The 21,404-nt window shown below is 39.3% G+C and overlaps 1 protein-coding gene across 1 annotated transcript; it reads left to right on the top strand.

The window, feature by feature from the left end:
- The first annotated feature begins 1,796 nt into the window (after positions 1-1,796).
- FBXO9 (F-box protein 9) lies at positions 1,797-20,717 on the top strand. The gene is made up of 13 exons (XM_054279554.1): positions 1,797-2,034; positions 5,813-5,890; positions 6,872-7,030; positions 7,445-7,502; positions 9,869-9,968; positions 13,017-13,147; positions 14,340-14,454; positions 14,984-15,102; positions 15,404-15,494; positions 16,525-16,620; positions 17,329-17,422; positions 18,111-18,265; positions 19,305-20,717. Exons 1-13 carry the CDS (start codon positions 2,032-2,034, stop codon positions 19,411-19,413), a joined length of 1,308 nt encoding a protein of 435 aa, XP_054135529.1. The 5' UTR covers positions 1,797-2,031; the 3' UTR covers positions 19,414-20,717.
- Positions 20,718-21,404: the final 687 nt, after the last annotated feature.

A 21,404-nucleotide genomic window follows, 5' to 3' on the forward strand; every position in this document is an offset into this window, starting at 1 on the left:
CTGTGAACAAATGGGAAGAATATTGACATTTTAAGGGGGGCCTGTGCCTTCCTCACCCAAGCACCAGCAGCTCACCCTGGCTCTGACAGGATCAGCTTAAGACATAATGGGAAGAGCAGTAAAAGGAAAACAAGGAACAAAAATTTGATCTAAAACAATTGATTATCAGGACTGTGACAGTGATTCAGGAAGTATTAGCTTCTTTTTACACTTCATCCCTTAGGTTTAAAAAGTAAAGCATATAGAGTTAATTCCCAGGGTTTGGAAAGACAGGATGAGCTAGTGCTGTAATTCAGGAGTACAGTGTAGGACATGTCATTCATGTGCTAAAACAGGTGTGGGGAAAAACAAAGCCCTGGGTGCCTCCCCCACCTAGTCAGAGGTTAATCTTTATATTTACAGGAATATATCATAAAGACTCAAATTCCCTTCAACAGACAGGCATGATTCTCAGTGAAGCTAGGAGGAGCAGTGTTCACTTACATGAGATTTCTGGTTAAGCCACCCATTTTACAGCCCACGTGCACAATCATGTATTAGCACTCAGCCCTGCGACAGCCACAGGATGCCGTTTTTCTGTTGTTACAGGCAAGGCTTTTCCATTCCCAATAGAATAATAGAATTACTTGGATTTGAATATTTGACCTTAAATATAATCTAGTTTCAACAGCCTGCCATGGGCAGAGACACCTTTGCCTACACCAGGTTGCTCAGACCCCCACCCAAACTGCCCTTGAACACTGCCGGGGATGAGGGATCCACAGCTTCTCAGGGCAACCTGCGCCAGCGCCTCACCGCCCTCACAGTGAAGGATTTTTTACTAAAATGTAACGTTTAGTATCTAAGCAGAGGCACACCCAGTAGGAGAAAATCAGCCTTGACTCCAAACGAGCAGCAGCACTATTGATAACCAGTTGTAGCCACGAGCACCCCATCTCCAATCCTCAGGTGGCCATGCCGCGTCATCCCCACCGCTCGCACAGCCCACAGCAGCACCCAGCGCCCCGCTCCGCACCAGCCCCGGCTGCCCGGCCAGGGATCGCCGCCCGGCCTTGTCACAGCCCCCTTGCTTCTCACTGTCTCTTCTCCACAGAGCAGCGCTACGGTCACCTGGATCGGAAACCCAGAGCCGATGCCGGCTCCCAGAGCCCTTGCAGCCCCATTTCCCGGGCCCGCCTGCGCGCTCACCTGCCCGTCCAGAGAAGACACACGCCTCCTCATCCTCCTCCTGAAAACGCTCAGGGCACTACACATGCACAAAGGTTCACAGGTCCATACACGTGGTTTTCTTCTGGAACAAAAAGACTGTGATGCGCTTTTATACAAATAGGTTTCGTCCAAATTTCAGTTTTAGAAAACCTGACAAGGCGTGTGCTGACAGCAGGTGATAACTGTGCTCACTGAACTGGACGGGCAAATTACCATGGCCACGAGATTCAATGGCCTCGGCACCGCTGTTACCTCCACAGTGCGGCACCGAGCGTTGTCCCGTTACCTGGTCGGCAATTTGCCTGTGCCAAGCTCCCGGCCTGACCGCAGTCGCAGCGGAAGTCGCGGCTCCCGGACATCGCCGCTTCACCTCGGTTCCCACTCCTGGGATCGCGCCTGCCGGGATTCCCGCTCACTACAGTTCCCAGCAGCCTTTGCTCTGCCGCCCTTCCCCTGGTGTACGCCGCGGACTACGCTCCCCAGCAGGCCTTGCACCGCGCCGCCGCGGGCGGCAGAGGCGGCACGGGCCGCGGTGCGCTCTGGGACGGGGAGTCTGTGCGGTCGCGCGTCGTAGCGGCCCGCGCGGGAGGCGGCGCTCTGACCTGGCGGGTTCGCCCGGGCCGTGTCCCGCCGCTCCCGCCGCCGGCCCTGCTCGCCGGGAAGATGGCTGCCGTCCGCAGGGCCCGCAGGGACTCCCGCTGCGTGGTGCGCTTCTCCGACCGAGAACTCTGCTAAGTGCCCCTCGCGGGCAGGGAGGACACACGGACCAAGCGGGGGAGCAGAGCCCCCGGGACGGGACAGCGCCGCCCGCGCGTCGGCAGCATGGTGAGCGGGCCCGGGCGGCGGGGGCTCGGCTGTCGGGCAGGGACGGTCGGGCGGGAGCGGGACGAGGGGGGCGTGCGTGGGAGCGGCTCCCTGGCCGAATTGCTGGCAGGCTGCCCTGCCCTGCCCGCCCCCGGGCACCGGGCGATGCTTGTGGGAAACGTGCCGTGATCCCGCCCCAGCGCGGCTTGCCACGGCCGCCTCCCGCAGGGGGTTTTGATGAGTGGGGCTGCTTGGTTCTGGAGCGATCTAGCCCTCCGTACGAACGCGTGAACAAAATCCCTGTGTCATTACGGGGAGCGTGCCCTTCCTTTCCCTTTCTTCCATCAAAAATGTGGTGGCATAAAATCAGTCAGTAATTTAAAGGACTCTGTGGGCCAGGGACTCGAGATGAGTTTGTCATTTAACATATCAGAAATACTCTTTGGTTCGGCATTGCTTTATTGACTGCGTCTCAATATGGATTCAAGTATCCATGATGAGAACTCGATCATTCAAAGTTAAACCGTTTATATCACACAGGAGCTGTTAAAATATCACGGTTATAAAAGCTCTTGTTTTTGAACACAGTGTTGTTTCTACCACATTTACAGAAAGAGAGGGTGACTTTCTGATTTTTTTTATAAAACCAAGAGGAATGTTAGCTGGCAGTCACTGTTTTGCTTTGCCGTGCTTGCTCCTCCCTGAGTTCTGTATGGTTCACACATAACACAGCCGTGTTCAACTGGTGACACTCAGCTTCGAACTGTTTCTGATCTTGGTTTTATTTTGCTGAAACAGAGATCAGAACTATTAAAGGTCTTGGCGTTACAGACAGTTTAGTGGGCGGTTAATGTACTCTGAGGAAATCAGCATGCAATTACTGATTGCAAGACAAAACTGAACTGTGCAAATAAACTAGTTCTGCATTTGGCAAATGGTTTCTAAAGCTTTGCAAGCAAATCAGAATTTAATCTACTCAGCTGACGTCATTTTTTTATGAGTTGCCACCTAAATCAGATGTTTACTTTTGACATGTTACCTTTTGGTGGCTTGATAGACTACTACTTTCCCCGTGGAAAATGAATCAAGCCAGTCAGCCAGTACACGGTATGATGTCTTCCTTTCAATCAGGATGAAGTCACTGTTCCATGTGACAGCTGACTTGTATCAGGGGAAAGGCCAGCAAGCACAACGATGAACTATCTAGATATATCCCCTAAGTAGCAGTTAGAGCACAGTGTTCTGTGGATTTTAGAAACTGTAAGTACAACACAAGTGTTCTCAGAGTAGGAGCAATGAGCCAATTTGTGCACATTGTGAAGTGCTTTAGGTGTGATCTCATGAGCTGTCTGCTGGTGAAGGTCCTTGCTTCACAGTACCTGTGTTTATTCACTTGTCCCAGCAAAATCGTAGGGTTTCAGCTGGTCTGATAAATAGTGGAAGGTTGTTAATAGACATCAGTTTTCCAGCTCATTCCTATGCAGTAGCAATGAATTCATTGCTTTACCAGTAAGTTCAGAGGGCTGGCCACTTAGGCTGCTACTACTGCCAAAAGACAGACCTTTGATATGAGAGGTCACACATGCCTACAGTATAGGGAAGGTAATGCCAACACTTCGGTTGTAATCAATTTCATGATGGTTTTTGACAATTTTTAGACTGTAGGCCAGGTCTTCATAGTACTTTTAGTTTGAGTTGAGAGCATATTTAAGTTTCGAAGAGCATCAAATGAGATTTTAGGTACAGTTGGTCCACTACCATGTCTGACTGTAATTCAGAAATTAAGAAGTAGGGCAGCTGAATGGAGAGGTGGTGTTGAAAATCAAGAGTTGAACAGATTAGTGAAATATAAAGTTTTTGAATGAGGTAAACCTCATCCAGCTTCCTAACCTAAGTAGTTTCAGAGCTTAAATCAGTTTGTTTACAGACTTCAGGAGTTAAAGGTTTTAATGGGCGTGGCTTTATGCACCAGCAGATAGTGTTGATTTAGTTCAGAAATTGGTAATTTCTGCATTTTGCAGATAAAACCAGGCTTATCTGCCCAGACTGAAGAGCTGCCTGGATATAATTCAGCTGCAAACCAGAAGACTTGCACTCTGCACAGACATAATTAGGCCTTATTTCTGTCAGCCCACTGCCATAATAATGCACTTACAGACATCCATTTCAGTGCTGGCTCATTCCTAGGCTGCCTCTGCTTGGCCAACAAAATATTCCTGGATGCTAATAATGTGGTAGGACTGTCACAACTCATAGGGCATTAACTGTCTGCAATTAAATTCTGGAATCAAAGCCCATTAAATTTCCAAGTTATTTACTCCTTGCTGAGATTTAATGCCACTACTGTTTTATAGTGTTCTGGCTCACCTGTTTCCTCTACTGGGAAATTAAAAATGTACGGAAATTAAAAATGAGAATGCAGAAGTAGATTGAATATCTGTTTATCTTCAGCCAACCAACCATGTCTGTCAATTGTAAATGATAAATTATCTGAAACCTCAGTGAAAGCACTTTTAGAAATGACAAACCAGTAAGGTTATGGTTGTTGGGCAATCTGAAGATATGTGCTAACTCTGGGGAGGTGCTTGTCACCAAGACAGAGAGATTAAAGGTTGCCTTCCCATCACGTTTGGTAGTATTCTGTAGTTTGATCAGAACTTCCAAGTGCTCTAAAAATGGTATAAATTTTCTGAGTACAAGAATGCTTTGATTTCTGCACTTTGACTGTGCAGGAGGTAGAGATTTCTTTTTGAGAGCTTGGTAGAATTTCACTGACAGAATGTCACTTCAAGTCTCTGAGTACCGAGTACAATAGGAAGGAGTGGGAAATAAAACTTTCTTAAGTAGTTGTGCTAATCTTAATGTTAGGTTTGCCTGCTTGTAATCCCACTTTGCATTATCTACTTGCAGAACTATAGATGTGAATTTCACTGCAGAATGGTAGAAAAACTGGTTTGCTTCAGCTGCAGGAAGAACCTTAAACAAATGTCTTAGTTGAGATTTTGGGGTGGTTTTTCCCCCTTACTGGTATCTTGCTGTTGTTGTCATTTTAGTGCCTTCTCACTAATGCTTAGAATTTGTTTTCCTTTCTTTTAGTATAGACTCCATAAATCTCAGTATATTTCACTATAATAATTAATTTTCATATTTTTAAGCTTTCCTCTTAAACTAGCTAGTTTAACCTCCTACGTAGAGCCATGTTAGGTTTAGGCAAAGGTCTTATTTCAGGTTTTATTTGTTTAACCTGTCTCACAGCTGTACTGTAAATAAAACCAACTGTCAAGCTCTCATGATAGCTTTTTATTTTATTTTCCAGTACATTTCTTGTTTAGTTTCACATGTATATGTGAAGTATCTATTGTTGATTCAAAGCACTTTTGTACTCTTGCAAATATTAAACAAATCAAAACTACTGGTTATCTTTACAGTGAGAAGATAGTGATTAAATTTTAATTTGTTGGACAAAGGACATTATTGTTTAATACTGAAGCTTCTGCTCTGTGCTTTGACACAGACACAGTGTATTTAGTCAGGTATGCTGGTGTATTGCAGCATGGAAGCCTTCAAGTGATACACAACTAATCTGTATTGGATTAAAATGCAAAACCCATCTTCATTAAATATGAACTTCATTAATGTGGAAGTACAACTGATCTCATTTGTTTTAAAATTAATTTTTATCGTCAAAAGGGAAGAATGCCTAATTTTTTTTTAATGTATGTCCATATCAGTTGTTCCTGTGAATGTGCTGTGGGGACTTCTGCAGACCCTGTAATGACATTTGACTGCTCTTTACTAGGCAGAAGCTGAAGAAGATTGTCACGCTGATTTGGTAAGAACTGATGACAGTGAAAGATCTGGTGAAGCAAATCTTCAGGTATGTCCCTCATGCTAGTGGGATTTTACAAACATAGTACTGCTGTGAGTTAAACTGCATCACTTATCGTCATTTATTTACCACACATTTGTTGATCTGACAAATGCTTAATCTTCCTGCCCCTCCAAAAGTGAGATAAATTTTGCATTGTGTTCCAAGTGTCAGATTCAGTCTTCAGCTATCTGTGTAGATGAAAAGAAAGATTGTGACAGATCTGAAATTTCTTTGAAGAGCTGTAGAACTTGGACAGCAGTTTCTGTGATCAAATTCCAGTTTAACTTGTCACTTTCTACTGGACCAGAAAGCTGATAAAAGCAGTGTAGTAGAAAAGTGTGTTCTCCTACAAGACTGGATTTCTGTGTAGGTGCTCCCCAGAAGTTGTGATGGTTGCAAGAGACCTGTAAAGTGTAACTTCAAAGATGCTCCAAAAAAAGGCGTGACAGGAATTGCAACTTGTATTATTTCACAGAGCATAGTCCATACTTTTTAAAAGAGAAAGAAGTAAGGTCTTACTTGTATATTATATAAATTGCCATCTTGAATGTTAGATAACTTAGAATGCTTGTGTACAAAAACCTGGATTTTCTAAATTTTAATATTAAGAGCTAATTGATTTATTGCTTATGATAATTCTACATGAACAAGAACAAACATGATCATGTCTGGAAAGATCACTTTTCTGTGGAATCTTAGGTCATAACCATAGTACAAACAAGCACTCCTTGAAACATCAGTTTTTCTTCTGAGGTGAACAGTCCAGAACAAAGCACTTTAGTTATTGAATGAGACTGAAGAAGTTCTTTTTTGTTTTAATTTACCATAAAACAATTGCTAACTCTCTGTGCCTAAATTCACTGAAGCCATCAAGACTTGGAAAACATAGTTTTGAAATTCTTGTTTGTGTTTGTACTTTATAATTTCTCCTCAGAAGATATACTGTCTGAATATGTGATACTATGTGGAATTAATCATGTTTTTTAGGCAGAGCTTCAGATGTTCAGAGCTCAGTGGATGTTTGAGCTTGCCCCAGGTGTGAGTTCTAGTGGGTTGGAACCTCTGCCATGCAGAGCGTCATCAAGAGAACCTGGACTAAAATCTGTCGATGCCAGGGGAAAACAGGAGATAGCCAAAGAGGAAAAGGTACAGAAAAATTGCATAATATTGAGGTTTTATTTGTCTGTATTACTGTTCCACTATAACTTTTCTAAAAGCTAATGCTGAATTAAATCTGGAGAAACAACAGAGGTTATTGTCTCGTTGTCTTTGTACTAATGTCTACATAATCCTACAGTGATTTTTCTGGTCTTTATGTTTGCCTTGGTGTCACCTTCACAGTCTGCTTTCTGAAAGACTGTGTGTAAAAGGGGCGAGCAGCAGGAATACAGTTAGTTTGTTAACTGGGAATTTCAGTCATCTTATATCTTGTAGCATATGGGAATGTCTTATTTTGGTATCTCTATCATAGGTACAGTAGGTAAGATCAAAAATAACTCTAAGTCAAGTGACTCCTATTTATAAGGAGTAAAGAACTGCTCTGTGTAATTTGTTGTGCAGGCAAAAGAGCTTTTCCTGAAGGCAGTGGAAGAAGAACGAAATGGGGCCCTTTATGAAGGTAATATGAAAGTCTACCATGAGCACCCTTATTGTAGAGAAATTTACCACCTGTAGATTTATGGGCAAGTCTTCATGGTGCCAGTGAAGCCCAAACTATGGGCTAACAGTGGTTTGAGAGCTCCATCATTCAGATAAGCAAACAAACATGCTATAGAAGGAACAATTATATCAGTTCTAAGGTTGAGGTAAAGTAAAAATTACATCAAGGAAGGAATTTCTAACTTTCAGGCAATATATCAGTATCTTAGAATGCCTCTTTATGTGACTTCTGCAACTTGAAATTAGCATAATAATTAATTAAGGTACTAAACTATTTCCTGTGCTCACAGTTCTCATCATTCTACTGTGAACAAATCTACTGCTTTAATGCTTTGTTGTTTGGTTTTGGGAGTTTTTTGGTGTTTTTTTTTTTCTTTTTTTGGAGAGGGTTCTTTGGGTTTGGGGGTTTTTGGGTTTTTGTTTTGTTTTTGTTTTTAATTAACACAGCATGCTAAAATAGCTTTTTCAGGAATTCCTGTAGTGAACATTCAAATCTGGTAGTCTCTGAGGTTTGTCATAAAATATTTAAGGTACTTAGCTTGCTTACCTGCACTCTTGCTATCAGCACCAGTAAAAATGGAAATTCAAAGGTTTTTTTTCTTATATTTAGTTTTCAGAGTCTAGAGAGTAAGAAGACTGTTCTGACTTCCAAGTTCTGTAGGTCATTAATGGAGATAGCAATTTTCTGTTTCTTTCTCACATGAAAGAAAGCAAAGCAGAATGTATGTGCCATCCTGCTCATCCACCAGAGGGCTTGGCCACTGTGCTTAAAGTGCAGGTGCAAAATAATTCAAGATACAGAAATCTGAGAGAATTCTGGAAGCTCCTGAACTCAGCCACCTGCTGAAAACAAAATTTTCACTCCATCATGGGAATTTTCCTTCATTTTCAAGGGATTTCTGGTTGTTGTTTCATATCTCATATTAACTGAGAGAAATATGAGTCCTCTGTAGTTAATAAAATCAGTTGTCTCAGTTTCTAATTTGTTACATTTTTTTACAGGGCACAATTACTTTAGGCTAAGATATGGTGGGTGTTTGGTAAAGGATTAAATGCACAGTAAAAAATATGTCAGAACTAAAAATCTAAAACTAAAAAGCAGGAAAGAAATACTAATATCTAACAGTTCCAGTCACAAAAGTGTTTCAGACATCTGGATTGCATGAATATGAATTCATCTTTCTCAATTGAATTTGACTTGGAACTTAGAGAAACTAAACTGAACTATTTCTACACATAGATCTCTATGATCTAACTCCTTATTCTGAAAAAGTACATGAGGTTTTTAGTTTAGATCTATATGATCCATGAGACCTTAGGGGCACGGTCCTGTGCCAGACACAGATATATTACTGAGCACATGTGGAGACATCTGTTTTCAGACAAGGATTTTATTTGCTGACCTGGCCCAGGTCACCAGAATGCAAGCCTGCTTCTGAAATCTGCTGATACCTGATGTTTGTGAGACAGTTATGTGCTGCAGCTTGTTCTTGCTTAAGTACAGTACAGGCCTTGTCTGCAAGATTAAATGCTGAAGTTGAGACTGATCTCTATTTAGCTGGCTCCTGGTATTTCCAATCCTCAACTGCCAGAGGATACAATTTGTCAGTCACTGGCCCTGACATGAACTCAAGGAAATAGGAACATTTATTAGTCCCAAACTCAAGTTTCTCAGACTCATCAGACAAATTCTGAGCTCCATGCTCACTGATGTTCTATTTGAGTTTTGGTTTTAAGAGTCCAAGCTGAAGAAGAATTGCCCTCTGATCTTGGTATCATTATGTCAGAATACAAAGAAACATATACATGCATACATGATTTTACTACTGGTATTAAAATAGATTGAATGTGCATGCATCAAATTAATTTAAATTAAGAAGGATTCACAGAGCTGACTCAGGAGGAAGACATTCTGCAGCTTAAATAACAGTCTGTTGCCACAGTGATGTTCCTGAACCTCTTTCTCTGGGAAATCTTTGCAAGTGCCAGGCACAAAACAACATCAGGAGTTTGTAATGTTCTAGTGTAAAATTTTCTACTCCGTAGTTGAATTTGGGGTAATGAAGGTAAATCTGTAAAATCTGAGCTAACTCTTTATTCTGAAAAAGTGCATGAGGTTTTTAGTTTTGAAAGCAGGTGTTTAATGTTCCTCTCTTCTATATTGAATTTAAACCTGGCAGTTTAGACTAAACAAGCTTTCCTAGGCAAGGGCATTTTCCATCTTTTTAGTGATTTTAGGTGAAACTGTCTCTCTGAAAATAGTCTTTGCTTTGATAAGCTAGTATGGGCATGGGATATGTTTGAACATCTAACCTTTATTTTCAGCCATCAAGTTTTATCGTCTAGCCATGCAGCTTGTACCTGATATAGAATTTAAGATCACCTATACACGGTCCCCAGATGCTGATGGAGTTGGAAAGAGGTGGTGAGTATGAAATTTTACTAATTAAGTGCGTAGGAGTACTGAAACATGGCATTTTTTTCTGAAGGATATCAATATTCTGCTGTAATAAGCAGTTGTAAGTCTCTTAGTGTCTGGAAAACTTACCCACTGTCTCTTGAGTAGACTGTATTTTCTGAAGACTGTAACAGGCTTGTTTGGAGCTAGCTAATTTCAGAGTTATGCTGTTACTTAATAAAAAAAAGCATCAGTCACTATTTTACTTTTTGATTTTCAGATTTAGGATGATATACAAAGTTGTAGATGGCAAAAAGATGAAATAGTTAAAGCTTCATTCTAATAAAATAAGCATCTTAATTAAGCAAAGGAATAATCAGTTCTTGTGCCAACACAGCCAAACAGGAGCATTTTCAGTAGAGCAATGTATTTAGAAGCTCAGAGACTGCAAACTGCGTAGTCTAGTCTTTGTGCAGTGACTTAAGGCTGCCCTAACTTGAGTCCAAAACTCATGTTTAAGGAGGGTCACAACTTCTGTTCCAGCCCCTGCAGCCTAACATAGGCAAGTTTATGAAACAGCTTCCCAAATTCTTGCTTGCTCATAGCAGCTATTGCTGCTCCTGATAGCTGCATCAAAAAATCCAGAGTTTTAATATGGAGAATGAAAAAGGAAAGCACAACTGTGTCACTGTGGTATTACTAGCTCAGTCTTGTTGCCCCAGGATGTACAGCTCCAATGCAGCTGTTTACTTAATATAAAAGAGTGCAGGATGAGCTAAGTGCTTTATTTCCATCCATTAGTTTCATATCTGAGTGTGTTGCTGGCATGAAATCTTTGCTGTGCATTTGTGCACTAGGAAAACTACTGAATCATGTGCTATAGTCATGTAAAAACCTTGGTTTTTATACGATTATTTTCTTACTTTAGCATCATTTTCTCTACTCCATTAAGACTCTCTGAGCTGAAGTTGAGCAGGAGTGGTCCTTCTGGAGGGTGGGAAGGCTCTGTAGAGAGATCTGGATATTCTGGATCAATGAGCCAAGACCAGTCATGTGAATTTCAGCAAGGCCAAGTACTGGATCCTGTGCTTGGGTCACAGCAACCCCATGCCGAGCTACAGTCTGGGGACAGAGTGGCTGGAAAGCTGCCTGTTGGAAAAGCACTGTGGGGTCCTGCTTGATAGGACATTGGCTGAACGTGAGCCAGTGTGAGCCCAGGTGGCCAGGAAGGCCAGTGGCATCCTGGCCTGTACCAGCAATAGTGTGGCCAGCAGGAGCAGGGCGGGGATTGTCCCCCTGCGCTCAGCACTGCTGGGGCCACACCTCCAGTGCTGGGTCCAGCTCTGGGCCCCTCATGGTGAGAAAGACATTGAGGGGCTGGAGTGAGTCCAGGGAAGGGCAGTGGGGCTGGGGCAGGGTCTGGAGCACAAGGGCTGTGAGGAGCAGCTGAGGGAGCTGGGGCTGTTTAGCCTGGAGAGGAGGAGGCTTAGGGGAGACCTTACTGTTTTCTACAACCACCTGAAAGGAATTTGTATTGACGTAGGGGTTGGTCTCTTCTCCCAAATAACAAGCGACAGGACAAGAAGAAATGGCCTCAGGGTGTGCTTTGGAGTGAATATTGGGAAAAAGTCTTCCCAGAAAGGGTTGTCAAACTGTACTTGAGCAGGGTACCCAGAGAAGAGGTTGAGTCATCATGCCTGGAGGTATTTAAAAGATGTGACATGTGGCAGTTAGGGACATGGTTTAGTGCCGGGTGAATGGTTGGGCTTGATGATCTCAGAGGTCTTTTCCAACCTAAATGATTCTACAATTCTGTGGATTTTTATTTGGTTTTTTAAGTGTTGCTGTACTGTTCCGAGCACTTTGTAGCAGTGAGGGAAAAACAACCCATAGTCTCAACTGTTACTTTACTGTTTAAAAGCAGTATTTGCAGAGATGTATTTCTTGGGAGAGATTTTAGTTTGTGCTTTCTGAATTACTGTTGTAGGTGTTTCATAGAGTCTTGATGAGATAATCAAATTACACAATTAAATTTGAAAAACCAGTTTACAGTGTGGCCTGTAGGTACTGGGACTGACCATCATACTCATCAAAATAAAGGAAGGTATGTTCAGTGCAACTTCCTCCTGTAGTCTTAGGACAAGTCCAAACATAATTGTCTTCTCTATGATACTTTAAAACCCATTGGTAGGTCTACCAGTTGCTTGCTTATATTCTCAACTCATTCTAGTAGCTTGTTTAGAGTAGAATTGAATGGTATTAAAAAGTAACTGTAAGATTTCTTAACTAGCCGTATGCCAAGTCAGGGAAAGAAACATGGTTTGTGATGTGCTCAGGGAGTTTTGTGTCGTTTGTGGGTGTTTGGGGCAAGCAAGCAGGCAGCTATTAAAAGATCATATTATGATATACAAGTTAAATTTAGATTTCTTTTATTAATGTGGTAATGTTCTTCTATCACTTAGTAATCCTTCAAATTTACCGATGAGTAGCAAGCTTGTTGTTTCTGTTCTGCAATCTTGTTCTGGCTCCTGAAATTTATTATTTCTGCCTATTTACAGAATAGGTGCAAAAGTAGTTTTCCTTCATTACTGTTGAATATATCCACCAAGAATTACTCTTCAGTGAATAAAACAAACATGAAAAATAATCCTTAATTGTTTCCAATATCTTACATCTTGAGAAGGATTACAAAATACAACTTTCATTAACAACACTTTATCTCCTGCATATGCCATATCTTAGACAAAGTAAAAGAAAGATGAGATTTTTCTTTTCATGAGGTCAAGAAATTCTTCAGTAACTTCAATAAAAAAACTAAAATACAAAATAAAAAACTGGGATGGGAATTTAATGAAAAAGCCCCAATTGTTACTCTGAGAGCCATTCCAGCAATGTCTTAATGACCTTAATCATATTTCAGTAGTTGTTTTATTGTATGATAAATGTGATTGCTTTAAAAATGTACAGGAAACAACTCTGATGAATGGGAGTATGGCAGTGGATTGATGCTAAGATGAGGACATCTGTTGGTATGTTTTATCCAATATTACAGTGTTGGCATTGCCCCTTTTCTAGTGTTGAGGATAGCAAAGAGGATGACAAAATGGCAGATCTCCTGACAGATTTCCAGCAGCAGTTAACTCTTCAGGAATCTTCAGTCAAACTTTGTCAGCCTGAAGTTTATGTCAACCAGACCCACATCTCAGGTAAGAGTTAAGATACTCTGTAAGAGTTGAGAGGCAGAATTTATATTGATGTTTCACTTCATTAAAACATTTCTCTCCTTCATTCAAAAGTCACCTTTGAAGAAGTGCATACATTATCTCTTTATTACTTCTGCAGCTAGATACAAAGGAGAAAAAATTATCAGCTAGGTAAACAATGTTGTTTTCATACAAGATCTTGTCTTTATCACACAAGCTTTTTCCAAGTAGTGTTTCTGAGTAGATCAGAGGCATACTTAAAAGTTGTAGCTTCTAGAAATGAACTTGCTGAAGTAAGCATATTCCAGTTTTCTTTCCAGTTCTTTTAGTTTGGTTTGAAAATACAGTTATTACTACAATTTTTAAGTTTGAGTAAGAAACAATTGTTTTGTAGACTATGAATCTTTACATTTCTTGATTTCTTTTGATTCTGTATGAGATTTTTGCAACAAGTATGTTTTCAGGGTCAGAAAGACTAAATAACAAAGCTAGAAAGTCTTTTGAAGGTTAATGACTTTCAGTGCTTCAGTTCTGGGACAGTTATCCTGAGACTTCCTTATGAGATCTAAATTGTAGAGAGTGTATATGAGCTGTGATCTCTCTTAAAAACAGATGGCTTGGTTCTGCATCCTAAATTATCAGTTGCACTTTGAAATCTTGGCCTGATCTCCTTTGATCTGGTCAAGGAAAGAAAATAAAGTAAGTGAAGCTAATCAAAACATAAAGAAAACAGGGTTTAAAAATTTATTTTAATAACTAGTGCATTGTACACTTGGGAAAGTATATTTTCTTTTTTTACCAGTAAAGACAAGATGTTGCAGACATTACTCTAAAATTATATCAGGACATGTGTCCTTGGAGCAGCAGTGTTGGTCTTTCTAGATATATATTGTACTTTCCTGCCAGTCCTGTGTTATAGTATCTTTTTTACTGACTTTTTATAGCAGGAGGAAAACTTTTAATAAATCACATCAGCTTCAGAACTTAGTAGGCTAAAAAGGATCAAAAGGATCCTTTATGGACATCACATGTTATCTACAGTGACCTCTTGAGTTAATTTTTTTTGTTCTCTGGCATTGGGCTACAATGTGAAAAGTAGAATTTTTTAATGGAAAGTCAAAAGCCAAACCTGGAATTATGAATAACCTGTTGATTTACAGGTTGCATCTAACAAGGATTTCTTTTCTCTCTTTAGCATTGCCTATGGAAGTACTAATGTACATTTTCCGATGGGTGGTTTCAAGTGACTTGGATCTGAGATCATTGGAGCAATTATCTCTTGTTTGCCGAGGATTTTACATTTGTGCCAGGTATTGTAGATAATTTATCTAGAATGAAGCTTCTCTTTTTGCACTAGTATATCCTGCTTTTCCTTCCCACGGACATTCTTGTGTTAAGCTCCTCACAGTGCTAATCAGTTTCTCAATACACTACTAAATGTGAGATAGATTACTTTACTGTAATAAAAATCTAGCAGAAAGTATTATTTGTTCTACTTTGTTTGTAAATTAGTGTTTAAGGTTTGTAGAATATTGTTGTCATGTTCATATAGCCACACAGAGATGTGCAAGGCTGCTGCAATGTTGTGGTTCTGTACTTGGATGAAAATGGCATTCTGTCAGTCTGTTCCTCAGTTTCACTGGGAAGAGGAAAAGGCTTTCAAACTCTCCAGGATGAAGTAAATTAGTCAAGGGTTTTAAATTATGAGCTATTTTTGTTCAAGAAAGTTTCTTTTACTTGCATCCAAACTAAGTAAGAGAGTGTTACTTTGATATATATAAAAGCTAAACAGAGTTTGTAGGGAAGTTATGGGGTTTGCTTTTTTCTTGTTTTCACTAGAGATCCTGAAATCTGGCATCAAGTCTGTTTGAAAATATGGGGCAGGAGCTGCAATAAACTTGTTCCATATGCATCTTGGAGGGACATGTTTTTGGAGAGGCCTCGCGTTCGATTTGATGGTAAGCTGTACTTTTGGAAATATTTGTAATTGTGCAACAGAAACAGTCAGGTGGGTTTGATGTTTGTGATGTTGTTAGACCTAGTCTGAATTTGTTTGTGCATTTCAATTTGTAGAGTATCTGCAAATAGAAGGGAAAGGTGCAAGGGATGAAAATAAAAACTTCCATGTATTTAAGTAACAAACCATACTCAAGAGTTTTAGATTATTGGCTTTTTCATCATAAATACTTTATGTTTGGCTTTTTCATCATAAATACTCTATGTTCTTAGTTTTTGTTTGTATATCTTCCTTTTCTGTAGGTGTATATGTCAGCAAGACAAAATACATACGTCAAGGAGAGCAGTCTCTTGATGGTTTCTACAGAGCGTGGCACCAAGTGGAATATTACAGGTAGAGCTGTAGTACAATGAGTGAGTGAAATGTTTCTCTCTTAAGTTCTTTAAATCCACCCCTGGCTATCACAGACAATAATCATTCTGTAAAACTGAATGGGGCTGCTGCAGTGTGTAAAGCAATGTGTATTTTTTGAGAATAGGTTTTAGAAATAGAATCTAGTAATAGATCTAATAATAGAATTCTATGATAATTAGAAATGAGCTTAGAGACATATTTCATGCTCACTTAAACTATGTCATGTGGCAAAACCTTATAACAGTTTATGCTTACCTACAGATTTCTTTCCCTAAACAACTTTTGCTTTACATGTCTGATACAACACATGACACAACTCAGCACAGAGAATACATGTGATTATACAAGAGCAATCATTTAGCATATGTGTAATCAGTTGTAAAAATCAACAGGCTGAGCTTTCTCATCTTACTGTAAATGCCTTGCCATTTGTTTCCTCAGCCTGATTTTTTGCTGTTGTTCATCTTGCTGCTCCCAGCATTTATTGTTTCATTCTGCCGTCTCTTCTGAGGCTGGAAACTGTTCATAGAAACCATTGAACCTGATGGCTATTGCTGTAGTCTCAAATATTAGCACAGTACTTGATACTGTAAAAATCCATCAGATTCCTGAACCTGAAAAAGCCCATAGGACATTACTAATTTTGTATTGATACTGTAATTGAGATTTTGTTGCATTGGTCTCAGTGGATAGGAATGGAGAAACTTGGAGGTCAGTTTTGATGCCAGTTTTGATGCCAGATGTCAGTTTTAGCAACCTTGCTTTGGTAGAGGTGACAAAACTTCATAACTCTTCATAACTTCCTCTTTTAATATTCATAACTCTCTTTTGATTTCTGATCTCTTTTATTTTCTGTTATGCGTGAAGAAATGTGTTTTCAAATGCTATTACCAATTAAGTTCTAAATCCTTCTGGGTAACATCCTGTGATTTTAAAAGCAAACAAACAGAAAAAAAACAGGAAAAGAATATATTTTCTAGGTTTGCACTGTGTAATTATGTTTTTGCAGGTATTTGAGATTCTTTCCAGATGGTCAAGTTATGATGCTAACAACTCCTGAAGATCCTCAATCTATAGTTCCTCGCTTACGGACTAAAAACACAAGGTTATTGAAATAAAGTATTTGGCTCTGCAGTTTTCATTTTGCCTTTACCCAGCAATTTCTATTTATTTCTGTCTCAGATTCTATATCCTATATTTATAAGCAAAACAATGTTATTTGTATTGTGTTATAGATATTTATAATTCTCTCCTAAGAACTACAAATAATTTTGATCTTTATGCAGAAATATCTTTCATTTTAGGATCCTGATATTGTAATTAGATTTCCTTTGTGGATTATGTGATTTGAAATTTTTAAGGCAAGTAGATGGATTAATCCTTTTAAAGATACTATTTCATTACTGCCTGCCTTCTCACACTTCTTAACAGAAGGAAAGTGAAGATTTCAGTGGGATATGTTGCAATTAGTACTTTTTGATGTTTGGACATAAAAACATAGAAAATCGTTTGCACCTTCAGAACAGGTTTGAGCTGTTCACCAGAAATCTGTAAATATTTAGCAGTAGGCTAGGTAGAACCAACTAACTTATGTTTACTGTCCTGTTTGGGAAAATTAGAAGCAAGTTTCCAAAATGTTTTCACCATTTAATATCATTGATTAGGCTTTACTGAATGGAAATAAGAAATGGTTTGTATTATTATGTAGTCAGTTTTTGTTTCATTGCTGATGCTTGTATTATAAGAGCATCACACATTTGAGACACAGAATATTTTTATGTCCTTGACATTATCCTCCTTTTTAACCTTCCAGAACAGATGCAATCTTGCTTGGCCATTATCGCCTTTCCCAGGAAACAGACAATCAAACCAAAGTATTTGCTGTAATAATGAAGAAAAAAGAAGAGGTAGGTAGAAAAATAGAATAGAGGAGAAATAGATTTACAAGATTTTACTCAGACTGAATGTTTTAAGGGACCCAAAGATTTGCCTTACACCACAAAATTAAAAAAACTTTTAAATGGTTTAAAAATAAAATATAAATAAATAAGCATGGTGATGTCACTTACATTTGTCCCCAAATCTGTAATAATTTATTAAGGCAGATAAATACCTGGTTCAAATTGAAGCAGTTGTTCTCCCCCTTAGTTTCCATTTATGGTGCTATTAGGTGTCAGCATCATTAATGGGAAAGAAGGATGAACAGGTCATTTTCTGAGAACAGATTTGACTGTGTGCAGTTATGTTCCACAACATTTAGTAGAACTAGATAAGCAACATTTGTTAGTTGAACTCTGAATTATTTGACCCACTTACTTACAAATTCTTCTGATGACCAAAGTGCTAGTCAAGAAAAACTTTGGAAGAGGAAGTGTTACAGTGACTGTGCACAGTTGTGTGGTGTCCTGCATGCTTCTTTTGCTTTCTGTGAAAACTTCTTCCATCATTAACATACACATTTATGTATTTTGAAGGAACAGTAGTACTTATTTTTAAGTATGAGAGATTTACCAATCTGGTCTCACAGTTACTTAGGATAAATAGTTGCACAATATGTTCTTTGTAGGTCACGAAACTTCTTATTTCTCTGTACAGAAACCAGTTGATTACCACAAATACAGGTATTTCCGCCGAGTTCCTGCTCAAGAAACCGATCACAGTTTCCATGTAGGACTGCAGTTGTGCTCCAGTGGGCGCCAGAGGTTCAACAAACTTGTGTGGATACATCATTCTTGTCACATCACTTGCAGGTGAGTAAATGGAGAACAAGAGCAAAAAAAGATATTGAACTGTAGCATTAAAGGTGGCATTAATTTGTCCAGTGCTAAGTACAGAAAATGTAGAGTCTGAGACTTTGGTGGCTTTAACAAAATGTAATGAAAACAGTAACTGGTCCTGATTTGAAATACATAATGAACTTTTATGTAAAGAAATCCCAAGATTTTAGTAACCTGTTTTAATGATAATGGGAAGTTTCCTAAGTAGTGTAACTATATTTTTTGTAAAGGATTTATGCAGAGTGTTTGATTTCAGAACTGAATCAGGGTTGAATGACTTAATGTGGTGTTAGTGAGGGGGTATGGAAAGTATGTATTCATTAAGATATATATCTTTTCCACTGTGGATGTGCAGACTAAAGATGTTTGTACTTTTCACATGAGAATTCTAATGTTACTAACTATATAATTCAGCAGTGCAGATTATGGGCATGTGACCAGCCCTTCTGATCATTTGCCAGGCAGGAGCCATGACCTCTGTTCTTACACCTGACACTCCAAATTACTGGCAAGTTGGCTTTCCAGATATTTGATGTTGGCAGTTAGGGTAGATTTAGTCCTTGTCTTCCAGTATTCTTAATATTCAGTTTTTCTATAGGAACATAGCTTAGCTATTGAGCTGTGAGAATATAAAATGCAGGAAATAAAACTACTTGGGGGTTGAGGGTATAGGTAACTTCCATAAACAGAAAAATTGCTTTTGTAAAAGCTAGTGTTGTCATACCTAGTTTATATTGCAGACATTCTTTTCAGCATGAAGTTTCTGTACTGCTCAGGTCTTGGAGCTCATAATAAGAGTGGAAAGAGAAAGTGGTTTCTTAGGTATGAATGTAGAAGTGGATTCTGTATAGTGTGATTCAGCTAAAAGTCAAATGCTTTCAGAACAAGACATTACAAAAGACACTTTATTCCAACTGTAGTTTGATGCACACACTGTACTATGGAACATGATTGCATGAGGGACTCAAACAGCAACTTGTGTCTCATTTAACTTTTACAATGCTCTTTGCAGATCAACTGGTGAGACAGCTGTTACTACTTTTGACATTGACAAAATGTACACCCCTTTGTTCTTTGCACGAGTGAAGAGTTTTACTGCATATTCAGAAAAGCCGCTCTAAGAAACACCTTCTCCTCTCACAACTTTTGCATGAGTAAAAGGTTGTAGCTAATAAGCACTTAAGTTATAAATGTGTATATATTTGGAGCATTTTAAAATTCTGGGAAATTTCTTGAAGGCAGTATGTTCTATTTGATTGAATTGCTGGTATTTTGTTTTGGGATTTTGTTTTGATTTTTGTTTTGAGAAGCTTATGAGTGTTAAACACCTTTTATCTGTGATAAGAATTTGATAAACAAAGTTTTGTTGTGTTGGGTGTTTTTTTTTTTAATATTTTTAAATCAGTTTGCTTAAAATGTGAATCTTCATCTGCCTAGACGCCGATTCGTTCAAAAGGAATCAATAGGAAAATGTCACTGTTCATGGGACAGTGTGTATGGTCTCTGCTGAAGACTTGAAATGTGAAAAGGGAAAAAAGTTTTCATCTGTTAAATTCTGTGACCTAAAAGAACTTCAAATAAATGTTTTCTTTAAATTAAACTTATTTTGTTTGCCTTTAAGATCTGGCATTTTGTTGACATCAACCTTAAGGAAAAACGGTCAATGGCGAGCAAGCACAAAATATAAAATTTAACTGCAGAGGTACATTCCCACCAATGCAGTGATGTCAGTTTGTCATCAGTGTAATTGGATCTTGGTAGAAGTTCAGTGGAGCCTGCCTTCTCCACAGGATGTGTGTGGAGGGGAGAGGGATACAGGCAGTGAATTGTTCCCTTGTACTGTGGGATGAGTTTGCAGGTACGTGGTCCTGCTTGGGCAGTGTCACAGTGCAGGGGTGAAATGGTGCTGTGTACTGCTTGTGCACTGGCCTGGTGTGAATACACAGGTAAGCAGGGCTCACTTGGACATGATTGTTACCTGCTACAACCCATCATCTAACCTTGCCACACATGCTGTAAACCCTTTGAGCATTTGTTTTACTAAATAAATTTTGAGGCTGCTGTAGATGTTCAGGTGCTGTGTACTGCTAATCATGAAGTGTTCCTTGAGGTCTGGTACAGGTACTGTACGCTGCTTCTCCTGCATTTATCACTTGGGGGTGTAGTGCAGACATTGTAATGCTGCTTATTGTGTGTGTATCTTGGATCCTGGAAGAACTGAAGCTTTTTACTGTAGGTTTTTTTTAAGCCATTTTGCATTATTTACCTTTGACCGTCTTGTTTTAAAATACTGACCTGGACTTGAGGACTAAAATATGGAAGCTGTGGAAAGAACTATACTTGTTCTATAATTTATAAACTGTATCTTTGCAAGGAGCTACATGATTAAAAAATACATCAATAAATTATGATTTTGAACATGCAATCCCTTGCACTTTCTTATTTTCCCAATAAATTCTTATTGTCATACAGTTAATGGTGATTAGTTATGAGCTACCATGCATAAACTACATGCCAGGCAAGATTGACAGGTAGAATTAACCTCTTAATGACTTTTTATTTCACTACTTACAGATTATCTGAGAAAAGCAGAGAAGTTTTCAGGTACATGAGTTCTCAATAAGGATGTGTATATCTCAAAGTTGATGATGATTCTAGCTACTGTAGTAAGGCTCTGCCTACAAGACTTTGGTCTGCATCCCTAGACTGCAGTTTCACTTAGCACTTCATAAACAGAATGTTTAATAAAGACTCTGTTGTGTTCTCATTACTCAAAGGAAAAGCAACTGCTTAAAATATCTGCTGGTATTGCAAAGTTTGTGAACAGGAAAATCTGTTAATTACCTACACTTTTTGTTGAGGGTGAAAGGTAAAGGTCTGATTCTGCCTGCTGAAAAATGTCAGAGTTTTGCCAGAAGAGTCGGATGGTGATAGTGATTATTAGTTTAGGTACAGCCTTGTCCAGTCAGCAAGTTGGACGTGATAGAGGAGCCTTTTAACTCAGAGCTCTTTTCATATCAAGACTTTGTTGCTTCTTCTGACCTTTTGTTTTTCCTTGCTTTGGCCATGTATTAGTCCGAGCGTAAGGAAAAGATAGCTAGCTACAAATAGA

This window comes from Melozone crissalis, unplaced genomic scaffold (genome assembly GCF_028551555.1).
Source record: "Melozone crissalis strain CALT ecotype California unplaced genomic scaffold, PUWL_Pcris_2 ptg000027l_1, whole genome shotgun sequence".
NCBI lineage: Eukaryota > Metazoa > Chordata > Aves > Passeriformes > Passerellidae > Melozone > Melozone crissalis.

What these genes read in the sequence shown, in the direction of transcription:
- FBXO9 (XM_054279554.1), top strand. An exon ending in CTGGTGAAGCAAATCTTCAG is followed by an intron (nt 5,891 to 6,871) that starts GTATGTCCCTCA and finishes CATGTTTTTTAG; the next exon opens with GCAGAGCTTCAGATGTTCAG. An exon ending in CAACCAGACCCACATCTCAG is followed by an intron (nt 13,148 to 14,339) that starts GTAAGAGTTAAG and finishes TTCTCTCTTTAG; the next exon opens with CATTGCCTATGGAAGTACTA.